The sequence below is a fragment of the Vicugna pacos genome, chromosome 5 (assembly GCF_048564905.1).
Source record: "Vicugna pacos chromosome 5, VicPac4, whole genome shotgun sequence".
Taxonomy (NCBI): Eukaryota; Metazoa; Chordata; class Mammalia; order Artiodactyla; family Camelidae; genus Vicugna; species Vicugna pacos.
This window is the reverse complement of record NC_132991.1, coordinates 72,976,134-72,990,184: the sequence shown is the minus strand read 5'-3', so window position 1 is coordinate 72,990,184 and position 14,051 is coordinate 72,976,134. Positions and strand designations below refer to the sequence as shown.

At 41.5% G+C, this 14,051-nt stretch overlaps 1 protein-coding gene across 11 annotated transcripts in view; it reads right to left on the bottom strand.

Moving 5' to 3' along the window:
* The window catches only part of ANKRD44 (ankyrin repeat domain 44), a 290,253-nt gene that overhangs the window by 26,392 nt on the left and 249,810 nt on the right, over nucleotides 1-14,051 (bottom strand). For all 11 annotated transcript variants that reach the window (XM_072961553.1, XM_072961554.1, XM_072961555.1 and 8 more), the window contains 2 exons: nucleotides 10,151-10,222; nucleotides 1,653-1,854 (listed from right to left, as the gene is read on the bottom strand). In XM_072961553.1, coding sequence (XP_072817654.1) covers nucleotides 1,653-1,854; nucleotides 10,151-10,222 — 274 coding nt within the window. The remainder of the gene's footprint in view (nucleotides 1-1,652; nucleotides 1,855-10,150; nucleotides 10,223-14,051) is intronic.

Genomic DNA, 14,051 nt, shown 5'->3' with positions numbered 1-14,051 from the left:
GAATGACATAAGGGAAATCCAAAAGGAGCGAGTCTTCTTGACCAGGAGGGGGCTCCATTGGACCACAACCTATAGCATGGTGGCAAATGAGAAACGATTATTCTTCGCTGTTGACCTGTTCACAAGGGCGATTTTCCACAATCAAAATAGGCCCTTTGTGATTGTCAGGAAGTACATAGTAACTAAAGCAGGATGCTTGCCTTAATAATAGGCAACTAATCTTCAGAAAGAAGAACTGAATGTAAACTTTACAATAATACCAAGAATGCCTAGAATACCAAACTTTATTATACTTATACATACCAAAAATACCAAAAAGACTAAATGTGATGAGAAAGAAGAATTAATAATTTAACCATGTCAACCACTGCTGACCTCATGGCTAAAGTTTTTTCCAGAAACAATCATTTCCAGATAATTAGGCAACACCACATTTTTTTCAATCTCCGTATCATTTTTCTTCAGTGGTTTGGAAATTCAAGGATGTAGATGAAAATACTTTCACAAGGTCTAACACTCCGAGAAAATGTTCCCAAGGACGAGAATCACAAAGTCTCCCAAAAAACTGTTTACTCCTTTGCTTCCTCAATACATCCATTATTTCACAGTGTAAGACAGTTATGTCTCTTTGTAAGACAGTATCTACTGATAACATCCACCATCCTGATCAAGGCCGACAGCACTGAATTCCTGACCCCAAAGGAATTTATGCCTTAGCTGAGCTAGAGACTCTTCCAAGTTACCTTTACATCTGGGCAAATGTCTGGAAGTGTCTGGACACAGTTTTATTTTGTGTATAACCCCAGAAGAGGCAAGTTACTTACTTTTTGATAAATATATGCACTTTTTAAGGGTCTCTACTTTTACATCTGATGCATCACGAGTCAGAGAATAAGTTAAGAAGTATCATGTAAGCTGTTGGAATGATGCATGGATTAGATTGCTGCCTGAAAACTCCTTTCATGAAGTAGTCCTGAAACATCACTAATTCTGTACTTTGAAATGCTGTCTGATTTTGTTCTATGTGATCTACGAAGATCACAATACCCTTTGCCTTTTCTAGAGAAATTTTTGCGATACCGTTGCCAAAAGTTCTGAATTCTTTTTTGAGTTAAGAAGGCCAGAGGCAACACAGGGGATTTTCAGGGCAGAATTTACAGTATCGTATTCCGTATGTACATGGATTCATATCATTATACATTTGTTCAAGTTCATAAAATGTACACGACCAGGAGTGGACCCCATTGTAAACTACAGACTTTGGATGATTTTGATGTCTCAATGCAGGTTCATCCATTGTAACAAATGGACCACTCTGGTGAGATGTTGATAACAAGGGAGGCCATGTACATGTCGGGGACAGGGGTATGTGGGAAATCTTTGTACCTTCTTTTCAATTTTTCTGTGAACCTAAAACTGCTCTAAAAAAATAGTCTTTGAAGAAGAAGGCCAGAGCCTCTCTGGCCAGAGAGAGACCACCAGTCATCTCCAAATGGGCAGTAAGCTAAAAGTATCCTGGAAGAGCATAGGTATGTTTGATGCAGAAAGAAAGTAGATATAAAAATTGGGATGAAAGAAGATGCTCCATCCTTTTATTCAGACTTACAAGTGGGCCAGAAAACCAGGGTAACAAGACTCCTGACAAGACCCACCTGAGGCATGAAGCGGGGTTCTTCTGGTTACATTGTCCTTCACAAAGATGGACGCGCCCTGATTGATGAGTGCTTCCACACATTCTGTGTGCCCCTTAAAGGCAGCCAGATCCAGAGCAGTGCGGCCTTTCTCATCCCTGATGTCCAGGTCCACCAGCGACTGCAGGAGGACTTCCAAGGCCTGATGGTGCCCATTGTAAGCCTGCAACAAAGAAACCAATGACTCAAATGCTCACTCCGCCCAAGTCCCAAAATAATCCATGTGAGGGTGGAGTCTCCCAGGTCACAGATGGAGACCACTCCAAAGCACACATCAGGAAAATGCTTGGATGGTTATTGAAACAGGGAGAACCAGAGTTAGATGAGAAAATATAATGCCCAGACCTCACCATTACATATGAATTTCTTCCTGTTCTTTCTCTTTGGTCCAATAATTTGCTCCAAAAGAACTACATGTATTCATATACTCTTATATTTATATCTATCGATCTAATAATCTAATACAGACTAGTAGCTGAATAAATGAATATATTCTTTTATCTCTCAGTTCAGTTCCAAACATATTGACATAATCAGAATATTTTTTTCAGGAGACTTTTCTGTTAAACCTCGAGGGAAAAAGTCACTAAAAACACTGTGGACTTTGTCACTCAACAGAGGCATACTGATCTTCTGTTACAGTCCAGCATTTTAATGTCAACCATGTGATCCTGGGTGAGTTTCCTAATTTCACTTAGAGTTTGTTTGCTCAACTATAAAATGAGAGCAGTAAAAGCTGCCTTCCAGGGAAGATGAGACGATGTAAAATTATACTGGGTTTGCATAGTAACTTATACACAGTTGATGCTTCCTCTTCTCTCCTTTGTATCTTCCATTGATCATAATGAAAACATAAAAACAATTATGGAAGTATATTCCACAGATCAGTGCCAAGTTCAGACCTATTGTGAGGTCCTATGCTATGTTAAAGTTAGGAGGCTTCATCCTGCTAAAACACAAAACTAGAAGTCTGACAGGTGATTTTTACTAAGTCTGTAGTGGTAAAAAAGAAAAAAAAAATATATATGCACACACAAGGCAAAGGACACTGAAAAGAAAGAAAGAAAACAGGTAAGGATATGGTGGGGGCGGGGGTTTGTGGAGGGGAGTAAAGAAGAAGACAGAGGAAGAGCACTGTCCCCAGCGTCTTCAGCAGCCAAAGTCCCCTGTAAAGTCTCCTGCACTTTTTGTTTTTCCACCACAGCAATTATTCAGGGTACAACTTATTTGAAAAAAGGCTTGGCACAGACAAAAGACTAGTTTCCTTAATACTCAAAGAGCTTATGAAGATCATTTTAAAAACTAGGAAAATGTGTAAAGGGCATGAAAAGGCAGCTCACAGAAAAAGAAATATTAAAGGTCAATAAACATACCTTGAAAACATGTAAAATGTTAAAGTACTATTTCTCACTACCAAATGGCAATGGTTGTGCTGCACGTCCAGTATTAAGACATAGTAACAAAAACAATCTATGCTCTGTAGGTGGGAGGGTAGGCTGGTGTGACATTTGCGGAATACGATTTGATAAAATTATCAAAAAATTTTAAAAATCCCTAAGTTACAAATAATACATATAACAATGTTATAAAAAGAAAATAAATCCACATATCTATGAATATTTCTATATTCATAGAAAATTTTAGAAGGATACAAAGGAAACTGTTAATGGTGGTTACCTCTAGGAATGGGAGGCAAAGTCATGAATGTATGGACTTATTCACCTTAGTTTTTCAAAAATCATTTGAATTTTCCCCAAGCATGTGTCAACAACAACAATACCAAAAACTAGATTAAAAGGACCCAGAGGATTTAAAAGTACTGATAGGAATTGTTTTTAAAACTTTCTCATTACAGTTTTTGTGAATGGCTACAGTTATTATGTTACATATTAAACATGTATATTATATATGTAGTATAATAACTCATATATAGATAAGCCCAAATTTATATCCCAGTTCTAACTTCTTCTTTCACTTTGTAAGACTTGTATATTCAACTCCCTGTTGATATTTCCACTTGTATAGCTAATGTGCATCTCAAACTTAACATGCTCCAAACCAAGTTCTTAATTTCCCTCCCCAAATTTGCTCCATCCACAGCCTTTGCTAAATGGCATTTTTATTCTTCTAGGTGCTCAGGCCTCAAATTTTGGAGTCATCTTTATCTTCCTTCTCAAATCCAAGGTTGTAGCCCTGTACAAGGGCTCTGGGATGTTAAGGCAAGTGGGTGCTAAAAAGTCGCTTCCCCACAATCCCTCCTCACCCCTCCCCACTGCCTTGCCACACCCTAGAACAGGGGTGTGTCTGCTGAGAGGAAGGGACACTTTCTGCTGACCACACAGAGGTGTGATCAGGTCCTCAGGCATCCGGCAGGAAATATCTATCCATGTCCCCATTAAAATTCACACACATGTGCTGTGTGTCTAGTAGCAGCCCTCAATGCTATCATCATCTCTACTCTTTCTTTAAAATACACCCAGAATCTATCCAGTTCTCACTATACCACATCATCTGTTGCCAGGATTATGGCAAAAGCTTCCCTTCCCATCCTTGCCCCTCTACAAACCACCAGATGAAATCTTTTAAAACCCAAGTTGAATATATCACTCCTTGATGAAAACTCATTGATAATTCCCTTCTTAATAATAAAATCCAAAACTTCCTGTAACCATTCAGGCTCCTGGGATCTGGCCTCCTTTGACCCTGATCATTGGCATGTTCCTTCAGTCACTCTGTTCCAACCACATTTGTCTCCTCATCCCCTGAGATTAAATAATGCATGTCCTGCTCTGAGCCACAGCATCTGTACTTTCTGTTCACCTGCCTGGAAAGCTCTTTCCCCCCACCAAAGGGCCACATGGCTTTCTTGGTAATTCTGCTTCAAACATCACCTTATCTGGAGTTTTCCCTGAGCCCATATAAAATAGCCCATCACAGTCCAGACACTCTACACCCCACTTCTCCTGCTTTATGTTATCTTCACGGCATTTATTATCACTTGGTATCTGTTACGTATCTACTGATTGGTTTGTTATCTAAGATTGAAGGCACTTTATGTGTCTTGTTCACTGCTGTATCCTAGACTCGTGCATGGCACAGACACTCAATCATTTGCTGAATGAATGAATGAATATAATGACTTATTATCATTTATTAGTATTAGTGATAAGAATATATCTTTTTAAAATAGCAACTATTTACTGGGGGCACTGTGTTGAGCTCTAATCCTTGCAAACATCCCTTTTATAGATGAAAAAAACCAAAACAGGCAATGTTAACTAATTCACCCAAGATCACTTAGCTAGTAAGTGACAAAGTCAGGATTTGAAACCCAGAATCTGTGACCACTAGAATCTATGCTTTAAGGCAATGTCCTATAATTTTTCCCAGTAATTCCACTTAATTGACTTTCAAACAAAATCTTTTTGTGTCTATACATGTAACGGCTCAGAGAGCTGAATAACAAATATTGAATCAGAAACCTGGGATCGAAAGCCTTTGGCCTAACCGACGTGCTGAAGCAACAGCTAAGTCCCTGAGCGCTCGCTGTGTGTCAGGCAGCACTGGACATGCAGCAGCTTATTTAACTGTTACAGCAACCCATGGCTTGGATGCTATTGTTATACTCATTCTACCGACAAGGACACAGAAGGGTAGAGACGATACTCAGCCCTCCCCTGGTTACACAGCCTTACAGGGTGGAGCTGGAATTCAAAGGCAGATCAGCCAGACCCCAGAGCCTGAGCTGTGGGCTTCTTATGAGCGCCTCCGGAAAGCAAGCAACACGGCCATATGGTATATATTTCCTTAACTTTTTATTATAGGAAGTATTTCAAACTTCTACGAAGAAGAGAGGATAGCATCATGAATTCCCAAATACCTACTCCTAGTCCGAGTCATTATCAACCCACACCATCAGCGATTTTAAGCCAACTTGGGAGCACCTGTCCTCTCGTAAAGCGCTGTGAGAGCAGGCACACCCACATCGGGGGGTCAGTCAGTCTATTTCCCTTGACGCTGGGCTTCAGTCTGTGGCTCATTTGGACTTGATTTTGCATAAGACCTTTTCTCATTTTAAGTTGTAATGGTAGTGACTGATTCAGCTTGTGTGGCAATCGTGACTTTACACCAAAGGGAATGAGTCCACGTAGGTAAAACAGGTACTAGGTGCTATTTGCAAATGCTAGTTCCTTCAGTGTCTCTTACCACGAGGACAAAGACTGAAAACATTTTTAATTTCTGTCACTTTGACTTAGCCTAGGAAAATAGAATCAGGAACTTATAAACTGCATGGAGATCTGCAAAACACAATGGAGAACACATTTAGATTTAGTAAAGAGGAGACACAGGGGAAGAGAAAAGTATGCAGGAAGGAAATGGATGTGGAGGAACCAGCACCGTTCAGAACAGCACAATCATATCACAGGGCACTTAAAGTTAGGTGCAGACTTAAGAACTTACCTCCTATAAGAGACCCCCTTGCACTTTCTGCTTTAATTCTCCATTATCATGTGTTAAAGTGAAAGAAGCTTAATGTTAAAATAAAATGGAGTGAACCCTGCTGGTACTTAGGAAAGCTTCGGAATTTCAATCAATACTTTCTTCTATATCAGGCACCTGAACATTCTCTTAAAGACAGAATGACTGAAAGGCCAGATCTATGTATAGAATTCCTCTTGTTTCTTCCTTTCGTCTAGCTTGCAGCTTTTGAATTTTAGTATGCAAAAGCATTATTGTACGGAATTGAAGACAGAAAACTACGTATACTAAACTTCTAATGCTATTTAAGGGGAATAATAGAGGTAACTTTGGTAACACAAGAACTTTCACATACCTTCACACTTCAGAGCTTAACCCTAAAAACAAATGACCACATAATATGGAATTCTATTCCATGGTTAAATGCATGATTCTGTCTTCAGGCAGTTACATGGTTCTTAGACTCTATGAAATAAAGGAAAGATTTAAACTCTCCAAAAGACACTCAAGTAGTCAGGAAAACAGACCTTTCTCATGTCAGTAGTACATGAAGAAAATTGTCCTATTTTTCTTTCTGTTCCCATCCTAAGTCAGGTGGTTAGTACGTAATTGCCACAAATGATTTCTAAAATAACTCAGGGAGGAAGTAATTGCACAAAAGAACAAAGATACTGGCTCAAAAAACACAAAATATTTTTGACTTTTAGTAGACAACCTGGTTTAAGTCTTCACTAGAGGTAGCAATCAAACATTTCAAATTTGCTTTACAAAATACTTGTAAAAACCTCATTAAGAAACTTAAATACTTCTTACACATAATTAATTTCTTTGAACTTTATAGATTGGAACTGAGGGCAGTGAGGAGAAAGAATCTGGGATCTCCAAAGAATCCATGAAACAATGGGTCCATCTGGAAACCTCAACAGCTGGAGCCCTGCATTTGCACAGCCTTGTTTCTTGGTTTAATTTTTTCAAGTGGATGAAATGCTCACGAAATTCACTGGGCTGATAACCCTGGAGACTTGAATCATTCAGCCAGGAAATAGTAACTCAAGGCAGGCCGGGTTCCTGGCGGGCAGTCAAGATTTGAGGGCATCTGGCCTTCTTTCATTATAGAATGCTTCCAAAGAAGAAAGGATGTGTCTTGGGTTTTTATTAAGTTAACTGCTACAGAGGCCCCTGGAGAGGTGATGGGCACACTTGTGGGGTTCTTGGAGCAAACAGAATTTTTTTTTAAGTGTTAGCCTTTAGAGGGAAAGAATAAAAGATTTTTAGGATTAACGCTCTGCTATTACCCTGGTTAGAGGCATCATCATCCTCTCCTGCCTGGTTGTCTTGCTTCTGTTTTTGCTCCCTGACAATTTAAATTCAACACAGAAGCTAAAGCGATCCTTTTAAATCGAAAATCACATCACATCATCTGTCTCCTCAAAACCCTCCAAATGGTTTCCTACTTTGCTCAGAGAAAAAGTCAAAGTACCCACTGGAGTCTGAGGCCCTCCCCTGACTCCTCGCCCCTCCACAACATGTGGGACCTCGCCCCCCACACTCTCCCCTCACACTCTCTCCAGCCACGGTGGCCTCCTTCTATTCTGGGAACACGCCAAGCAGGCTCTTACCCAAGGGACTCTGCACTTCTGCCCGGAACACTCTTCCATCAGAGACCAAACGGTAGCTGTTCAAGTCTCTGTTCTAATGAGAGATGCTGTGCTGCGGGAAATGGCGCCCCATCTGCCACCTTGGTGCTCTCTTGCTCACTGATCCCTTTTGTAGCACACACGGCACTTTTTACCATCTGCCATGTTGTGTATCTACTTGCTATGGTCTCTCCTAGACTGGACACTCTACGAGGACAGGAGCTGGCTTTTGTTTCCCGCAGTCTGTCCAGCTCCAGCTCCTGGAACAGGGCTTAGCACATGCACGGTCAGTATAGCTCAAAGGAAAGAATGGTGTTAATGTTACTGAGAATGAGAATGAAGCTAGCTGATTGCACGTAAGTGCCAGGCATGGCACTTCACATGTATTAAGTCATGTCATCCCCACAGTGGTCCGAAGACAGACAGAGGTACTGCTATTCTCCCCGTAGTGTGGGTGGGGAAACGGAGACACAAGAGGTTAGGTACTTGGCCGAGATCGTACAAGAAATAGTCAAATAAATTAACAAAGTGGAAAGGGTTTCGGGATCCTTATCTAACTCTCTCCTTTTAGTTTACAGATGGAAAATCATGTCCGAGTGAGTTGCTAATGAGAGGACTGGTGGCTCCTCTGTGTGTCCTTCCTGGGCCCCTGCCAGGGGCAGAGCGACCAAAGGCCACTCTCTCCAGTGATACCACACCCCGTGTCTTGATGCAGCCAGGAACCTGTAACCCTCAGCAGAGCACCTGGCACAGAGTAAGCATTCAACAGTGACTTTTGGGGGGAAAAAAAAAGAATGAAAGATGATAGAATTTTTGGAAGCTAAGGAAGTCTCTTCTCAGATTACTAGCAGGCTTGGCAATGCAATCAACCCCACTTTCAAAGGGCATGAGATTTCCATCGAGATAAGATTTCAAAGGGGCCTCTCTAGGGGCAGCTAGGGCTGCTTGTGAACTCTTGGCTTTCAGGTAACTTCCCAGGCACAGCAGAGAGCTGGGCAGAGATTCTTGAGAGCAACCTGTCCTAAGCATGGTACACCTGTACTAAGGTGTGAAGTTTTATACACTCTCCATCCACCTTTTCTACTTTAAGCCCAAGCCTGGAAGAAAGACTAATGGACATTTCTGCCTAATTTCACTGGACTCACCGTGTGTGTGTGTGTGTGTGTGTGGTGGATGTGTTGGTAGATGTGGCAGAGGGTGGTCAGGGGGATGTCAGCAGAAGTGTTGATGAGGATATGGGGAGACCGGCAATGAAGAGATCAGTTCATCCCAATCCATATGGGACGGTCTCATCCCTTCTTACTTTGCCTGAATGCTTATGCAAACTCATTAATGAAACACTCTTCTCTGCTCTCCAAAATCTCCACCGCAATTTTTCATTAGAACAAAACTACAGAACTGCTTATGTGTGGATGGTACTAAGCGAAATGTCGTAACAGTTAAACATAGAGACTCAGGCCCTGCTTACTCTTCCCCGTATCCAGCCTCTGCGTTCACCCAAACACCACCTTTGAGGCCTCACAACACAGCAGCACCTGGCGCAGGTGAGCTGGCAGTTGCTGGGTGTGGCTGCCAATCAGAGAGGTTCTCTGGGAACAGCTGCTGATTATCCACGGTTAGCAAGACACTATCTGAGGTTCAGCGGTGATGAGCTTCCCGGCTCAGTCACCCCCCCACCCGGGAGAGTCTGGGATCCTCACTCTGAGCTGTTGCATTTCTGTTCAGTTATCTGGATGTGGAAAGGAAGTTCCCTTCCCTCCTAGATCTTACCACCCAGTACAAGGATCAGAGTCTGACCCCTCCGAGACCCTGACTCGAAGCCCAGGCAGAAGGAGCAGCGTTGCAATTACACAGATGCTCATCTTGCTCGCACAGGCTGCACTTAAACATCTCACAAGTCGTTAATTGTGGAATTCCATTATCTGCAGGTGCAGTACTTGTCTATAATCAAATCTCTAAAACCAAAAGAAAACATTTTCTCCGTTTATTGATTTAACTAATGGATAAGAATAATTTGAAAGACCGTTAGAACTGATAACAATCATAAGGCTCTGTGATAAGGGCTTTATGCATATTATCTCCTTTCCCTTGCCTTCCTTTTACAGATGGGGAAACCGAGGCTCAGACAGGGTAGGTAAGCAATGTGTCTGAGGTCACTGGTGGGTGAAGCTGGGACTGGAATTTGAGTTGGGCTTTCTCTCCGCAGCCTGCGCCTTTCCCCTGGTACTGTTTTCATCATGAGTTATTATTGCATTGCTATGCTTTCCTTTTAAGAGCAGCCTAGTTTTAGGAACACTTGGTTCCTTCTGTCTCAGGGGAAGCTGCCCACAGCATCTCACTTACAGCTAAGTGCAGCGGACTCTTGGTAGCAACGGAATCTGATTCTTCAAAACCACCGTTGGTTCTTTCCAGAAGCTGTGGAGATGGAAAAAAAAAAATAGCACGTGAGTAGAGTTTTGCAGGACTCCTACTTTATGGATACTAACGTTGACATAAATGAGAAAGGAAGCTTCAGAAATTTAAGAAATCATGCAACTTATGAGAAATATAAGAAATCTGATATAGCATATCCAAAACAAATGTGCTAACTGAATATTTCAACTTCTAGATCATCTTAACATTTGCTAGTCAAAAAAGGCTTTTGTACTTGAAAAGTCAGTTGCTCAGCCTGGCCTCACCAATCCAGAAAAATAACTCATAGTAAATCCACTTCTCACCCAGCAGATAGTCATAAAGAAAAAATTACAATACTCAGGGCCTGTTCCATCATTAAACACACATTTACTGGAGACAGTGCTGAAAAAGACCTGTTGTGGAGCTCCTGTTTTCACGGAGCTCATGTTCTAGAGATGGAAAGCACAGACAAACAAATAAATATACAAATAAGAAAATATCAGGTAGTGATACACGCTATGATGGAAATAAAGTAGAGTGATGTGACGTGGAGTGACTGGTAAGTTACTTGACGGCTGATGCCCAAGGGAGGCCTCTCCAAGGAGGTGACAATTAAAGTGAGACCTAAGCAAGAACAAGAATGAAGCCAAGCAAAGGTATGGCAGGAGGGAATTCTGGGAGGAGAGAGTAGTCAGTGCAAATGTATCCAGTGGGGACAAACGCGGTGGGTTCAAGGAGCGGGAAGGATAGTGTGACCATGGCATGATGTTGGTGAGGGTATCAGAAAATAGACACTCTCCTTGACTCTTGCTGGGAGAACAACTTGTTAAAACTTTTCTGGAAAATTTTGTGCATATCATTGACCCTAGGAATTAACTTGCAAGAAATAATTAGACAAGTGCACAAGGACATAGGTATAAAGAAATGTATTCATTCAACGAATACTTGATGAATGACTACCAGTGTGCCCAGACACTGTTCCACACACCGAGGATTCAATAATAAATAACATATTTAAAAATCCATTTTCTTCTGGGAGGTGGGGCATGCAACAAAAGAAATAAGTTAGGTAGTTAATTAGAAAGCCGTAGGTGCTTTGGAGAAAAATGAAACACAAAAGGAGAGTTTGGAAGGCTGGAGGAGAGGTCAGTTTGCAACATTAAACACAGAGATCAGGAAAGGACTTACTGAGCAAATGATGACCAAGCACAGTCTTGAGGGCGCTGAGAGAGCCCTGTGGCCATCCGGGGGAAGAGCATTTCAAGCAGAGGGGCCAGTAATTGCCAAGTCCTTTAAGGATCAAGGTGCTTAAGAACATCAAGGGGGCTGGAGCAAGGTGAGCAAGAATGAGCATGACAGGAAGGGAGATGAGACAGATGGTGGCAGTGGGGGTGGTAGTATCACAGGAGCCTTCTGGGTTGTTATAAGGAGTTTGACTTTTATCCTGAGTGAGATGGAATTTCGCTGGAGTGCTTTGAGCAGAGCGGTGACATGTTCTAACCTTTAGACTCTAGCAGGGGACACAGAGCCCATTGAAGAGCTGGAGCAAAAGTCCAAGAGAGAAAAAACAGTGGCACGGACCAGCGGGAAGCAGTAGGGATGGAGAAAAGTGTTGGACTGTGGATATTTTTGGAGGCAGAATCAGCAGGATTTTCTGATGGGTTAAACGTGAACGTAAGAGAAAGAGAGAAGTAAAGGCTGACTCCCAGGGTTTTGCTGTAAGCAAATCAAAAGATGGAGGTTCCACAAACTGAAATGGGGGAATGAGTGGAATAGATGTTGGGGAAAAGCATTAGTTCGATTTGGGAAATATTACGTTTGAGATGTTTTTTAAAGCATCTAAAAGTACACATTAACCAGGAAACTGTTGTATACATGGGGTGGTCAGGGTATTGAAAGCCACAAGATTGGGCTTGATGGGACAAGCCAGGGAGTAAACAGAGAACGGGACTGAATCCTGGGGCCTCCAACATAAAGAGTTGGAGAGATGAGGAGCAATCAGCAAGGAGATGCAGACCGAGCAGGTGAGCTAGAAAGAACATCAGGAGAGCATGAGAGTCTGGAAACCAAGTGAAGAGTTCCAGTGAGAGAATGCGTAACCATGTCAAAGGTCCTGAAAGGCCAAGTAAAATGAGGCCCGAGACTTGCCCATTGGGTTTAGGAACTTGGAGGCTATTAATGATTCTGCTAAGAGCAGTTTATCAAGATGCTGTTCGTATGAGAAAACAGAAAACAAGTAAACAACAGTAGGGATGGCTTAAATAAATTGTGGTGGTACCTATCACCCCTTCTGATAAACTATCCCTCTTTATATTGCCATTAAGTTCTTTGCATAGCAATCCAAAGGGACAAAAGCCCGACACCCAAAGCCTCGAGACGTGGTAAACGTGGGGGTTCTCAGCGGCCACCCCAGCCTCCAGACTGGTGGGCTTGGGCTGCCCTATGCTGTAGGGACCGGACAGCTCAAACCTACATTTCCTAGACTTCCTAGAACTAGGATTCCAGATGTGATTTAGGCTCTGCCAATTAGAGGCACTCCTCTGAAATTTTAAAGTCAGAAGTGAGCCGAGGAAATCTCTGATTTCTGATGGTGAGCAGAATCACACAGGCTTTTGTCTTTTAGCTTCCTGTGTACAGTTTACTAGATTAATGAGGGTAGAGATGCAATTCACAGGGATACAGGCATACTTTTTTTTTTTTTTAAATCACTGTGGATCAAGCAGATGCTGTGTGGCTCTAGGGCTAACAGTGGTGGCAGTGACAAGACTGTCCCTGTCTGTCAGCTAGGGTGATGTGTCTACGGAGCTGCCATTCCAGAGGCTGCTTTCCTTTTTTTTTTTTTTCCTTTTAAATTGAAGTACAGTTGATTTACAGTGTTGTGTTAGTTTCTGGTGTACAGCATAGTGATATATATATATATCACTTTTCATATTCTTTTTCATTATACGCCATTACAAGGTATTGAATATAGTTCCCCGTGCTACACAGTAGGACCATGTTATCTGTTTTATATATAACACAGAGGCTGCTTTCTGATTCCCCGTCTCCCTGATCATGAGGAAGGGCACCACTCTGGCAGTCCGAGTTCATCAGTTTAGCCTTTTTTCTGGAGGATCAGCCTAGAGTTTCCTCTTCCAGACCTCCCAACAATATTGTAAACCCCTATTTTTAAAAAACCAAACGTTTTTCTGCTTAAAACGGCTAGCATGCTTTCCATTTCCTTCAAATTAACTGACTGAGTCAAAGACTAATACAAAGTATTATAGAAGTTTTCTTAATGGGGATGTTGAAATCACACCACTCAGTACACTAGAAAGCAGAACTTCCTAATACGCACTTTACCCATTTTTACCTATTTTTCTTCCCGAAATTTCCAAACTTGTCAAGTAGAAGAACACATTTTAAAGCCGTATGTGTGAAGTGATACCATTTTCATTAAAAAAAGATCTGTATTGATATGACTATATATGCAGAAAAAAGGGCTAGAAGCATACACCCTAAAACGTTTAACATGGTAACCTAAAACTGGGAATATAAATAATTTTAAAATTTTTATTTATTTAATTTTATTGAAGCATAGTTGATTTACAGTGTTGTGTTAGTTTCCGGTGTACGGCAAACTGATAGAGTTATACATATATGTATTCTTTTTTAGATGATTTTTATTTTCTTCTTTATATTTCTTGATTTTTTTTTGCTGTGAATGTGTGTTATTTTTATAATCAAAAAACTACTAAAGTTATTTCTGTTTGGAATAAAAGTGAGTAGCCTTCCTTTTCACTTAACAGAATGATGTCCACAGACCCCTAGGTAGGTCCGGAACTCCTTTCTGTTCAATGCATGTGAAAAA